Source organism: Littorina saxatilis, linkage group LG8 (assembly GCF_037325665.1).
Source record: "Littorina saxatilis isolate snail1 linkage group LG8, US_GU_Lsax_2.0, whole genome shotgun sequence".
In the NCBI taxonomy this organism is placed as follows: domain Eukaryota; kingdom Metazoa; phylum Mollusca; class Gastropoda; order Littorinimorpha; family Littorinidae; genus Littorina; species Littorina saxatilis.
Window position 1 is genome coordinate 12,073,939 of NC_090252.1, and position 3,722 is coordinate 12,077,660.

The 3,722-nt window shown below is 45.2% G+C and overlaps 1 protein-coding gene across 1 annotated transcript in view; it reads left to right on the forward strand.

The window, feature by feature from the left end:
• The window catches only part of LOC138974514 (ATP-binding cassette sub-family C member 2-like), a 7,072-nt gene continuing 3,350 nt past the window's right edge, over positions 1-3,722 (forward strand). The window contains exons 1-3 of the mRNA XM_070347230.1: positions 1-113; positions 1,024-1,323; positions 2,598-2,778. Coding sequence (XP_070203331.1) covers positions 106-113; positions 1,024-1,323; positions 2,598-2,778 — 489 coding nt within the window. The 5' untranslated portion in view covers positions 1-105. The remainder of the gene's footprint in view (positions 114-1,023; positions 1,324-2,597; positions 2,779-3,722) is intronic.

Genomic DNA, 3,722 nt, shown 5'->3' on the forward strand with positions numbered 1-3,722 from the left:
TTGAAAGGTTACAGACACACACTGACACTGGATGACATCTGGGACCTCCCTCCAAAGTACAAAGGGCCGGCCATCATTGCCAGGTTCCAACATATTCTCCACAAAATGACGAGGTAATACTCTGAGCTACAGTGCGGTGGCTATGCGTTTTCTTACCGACAAATAGACAAAAGAAAGAAAAGACGAAAAAAACAAGCAAATTGAACAAAATAAAGTGGGAAACAATTACACAATGCCAAACATATAAATACAAAAGCATAAAAAAGCGAACACACCCTTTAGCTGCAACGCGCCTTGAATAAAGTAGATCCATCATTTGCCCTTGATCTTCTTTTTAGTTCATGGGCTTAGACTCCCACGTTCACTCATGTTTTCAGCACGAGTGGATTTTTACGTGTATGACCGTTTTCACCCCGCCATTCAGGCAGCCATACGCCGATTTAGGGGGAGGCATGCTGGGTATTTTCGTGTTTCTATAACCCACCGAACTCTGACATGGATTACAGGATCTTTTCCGTGCGCACTTGGTCTTGTGCTTGCGTGTACACACGAAGGGGGTTAAGACACTAGCAGGTCTGTACATAAGTTGACCTGGGAGATCGGAAAAATCTCCACTCTTAACCCACCAGGCGGCAGCGACCGGGATTCGAACTCACGACCTCCCGATTAGGAGGCCGACGTCTTACCACCACGCCACTGCGCCCGTCATTTGCCCTTGATCTTATGCAGGCCTACAACAAACAGATTACAAAAAATAATCTGAAATACGATGTCATAGAGTTCTTTGTTTTTGCTCATGCTCGGAATTCACCCAAAGTGTCACTACCTGGGTACTGACACACACACACTATTAGCTGTTGGTTTCAACACGGATATAGTATTTATGTGTGATATGTTGGGTATTGGCTTTCCAATGAACGCGTGTTACATCGTGCGAGCCAATATCATTTATGAGTGTTGCTTAAGGTTATTTTTAGTCTTAAAAGGCGCCCCACCATAATCTTGTTCCTCGTTTCTCTTCAGATCAAGCAAAACAAAACTAAACGGCGGCACCAAGACAGATCGGGCAGAGTCAGAGAAGACTCCTCTTCTTCCAAGGTCAATCGGAAGGTCAGGTGAGGTGACCGCTTTATCAAGGTCAACATCAAGGTCAGAGAAAAGAGGAAGGAGCGAGAGTACTCCTGAACGTCCCAAACCGCCTCCCAGACGACCGGTCCCGCTTTTCCGCTGTCTGTTTCGGGCTTTCTACCCCGAACTGCTCTATTCCAGTTTCATCCGGATATGCGGTGACTGTGTCCAGTTTGCGAATCCTGTAATACTTAAGTGAGTGTGAAATACTGAATCAAATGTACGTAAAGGCCGTCCTAGATAGAGCCCGGGGTTGACTTTGCGCCGACTTCGCGAAGTCTTTTTTTTATCAACAAGTCAGTGGCGAAGCTTCTTGCAGCGAGCTTCCCGAAGTCGACTTTGCTCAATTAATGTCAGGTGGCCGAGTGGTAACGCACTTGCGCTCGGAAGCGAGAGGTTGCGTGTTCAGGCCTGGGTCAGGCCGCAATTTTCTCCCCCCTTTCCTAACCTAGGTTGTGGGTTCAAGTGCTAGTCTTTCGGATGAGACGAAAAACCGAGGTCCCTTCGTGTACACTACATTGGGGTGTGCACGTTAAAGATCCCACGATTGACAAAAGGGTCTTTCCTGGCAAAATTGTATAGGCACAGATAAAAATGTCCATAAAATACCCGTGGGACTTGGAATAAAGTAAAACAATTCCATCTCACACGGCATTAAGTCTCAGGAAACATGAATACACGCATGCAGGAAAAAAAAAATATGGGTAGCGCCGTATGTATGGCAGCTCGCTTTCCCCGGGGAGAAAGCAGCCCGAATTTACATGAGGGTAACCTCACTGGACTGTAAATCTTATTCTATCCAATCCAATCCAATTTAGAGGGAGAGGAGTTAATGGGCGAGCAGTTGCGTGAGTGTTTATGTTGATACATGTTTGTCTCGATAAATGTTACGTCAGTGAAAGTGTGTGTGCATCGGCCAATGAGCGCTACAATCAGGCAACTAGAACTTGAATTTGTGAGCTCTTGCGCGAGTGTGTACGTTCGTCAGTTGCGTTACTGAACCAGTCAACAATGAGTCGGCCAATTACCAAGCGAATAGTTCACTATTCTTGCGTGAAATTTTATGATAGCGAGTGCATAACAGCATTACTGAGTATGCAAGCAAAATACTGCCTCACATAATGAACGACTGAGCACGGAAGTGGGAGAACAAGCGTTCGAGCGGCTGAATGTCTGATCGGGCAAATAGGGGAAGTAATAATTTAGCGAGTGAGTAGATTCAATGAAAGATACATAAATGAATGCTAATGGGCAGAATATACCTGCGCAGTTCCAGCAACACAGACGACGCACTGCCTATTATTTATGCCGCGATAGGGATTATGACGATAACTTGGCCTGTTTTCCTTTCATGCAACGTGTAGCGGGCTGGGATAATTTGCAGTGCGTCGTCGGTCCTGCTGAAGTTACATATTATGTGAGCGGAACCCCTAATCAGACCTCTAACATGCGTCTAATATCCTTTTCAGCGTGCTCATAGACTACACGGAGAACAAGGACAAGTACCCGGAATGGGTCGGGTACACGTTGGTAGCTGGCTTCTTCGCCGTCACCTTCATCATCTCGGTGTGTCTCAACCAGAACTTCTACTTCGCCAGCAACATCGGCATGAAGATCAAGACAGCGCTCGTCGCCACCGTCTATAAAAAGGTACAACCATTTTTTTTTTATCGGTTTGTTAACATTTCATGCTTTCGGGGGGGGGGGGGGGATGTTTGTTTGTTTGTGTGGGCTTTTTGTCTTCTTTTATCATTCTTAGACCGCAATATTCGCAAAAGATGTACCACAGTAAACAACATTCTGTTCGTACTGTTCTCTAATGCCGTATATGTGACCCTTCTGTTTGTTCGTCTATCATTCCATCTTTTCTCTTTCTTTCCTTTATCCCATCCTCGTTTCCTAGCTTTCTTTCATTTGTCATTGTATGAAACGGTCATGTCTTCATCGAGTTTTCATCACAGTGATATAACCATGCGTGTTCAGGCCCTACACATGAGTAACGAGGCCAAAAGAAAGTACATCAGTGGAGCCATCCTTCCTTCAATCCTTCCTTCCTTCATTCCTTCCTTCCTTCCTTCCTTCATTCCTTCTTTCCTTCCTTCCTTCCTTCATTCCTTCCTTCTTTCATTCCTTCCTTCCTTCATTCATTCATTCCTTCCTTCCTTCCTTTCTTCCTTCCTTCCTTCATTCCTTCCTTCCTTTCTTCCTTCCTTCCTTCCTTCCTGCCTTCCTTCCTGCCTTCCTTCCTTCCTTCCTTCATTCCTTCCTTCCTTCCTTCCTTCCTTTCTTCCTTCCTTCCTTCCGTCCGTCATTCCTTCCTTCCTTCCTTCCTTCATTCATTCCTTCCTTCCTTCCTTTCTTCTTTCCTTCATTCCTTTCTTCTGTCCTTCATTCCTTTCTTCTGTCCTTCATTCCTTTCTTCTGTCCTTCATACCTTTCTTCTGTCCTTCATACCTTTCTTCTGTCCTTCATTCCTTTCTTCTGTCCTTCATACATTCATTCCTCCCTTTCTTCTTTCCTTCCTTCCTTCCTTCATTCCTTCCTTCTTTCATTCCTTCCTTCCTTCATTCCTTCCTTCATTCCTTCCTCCATTC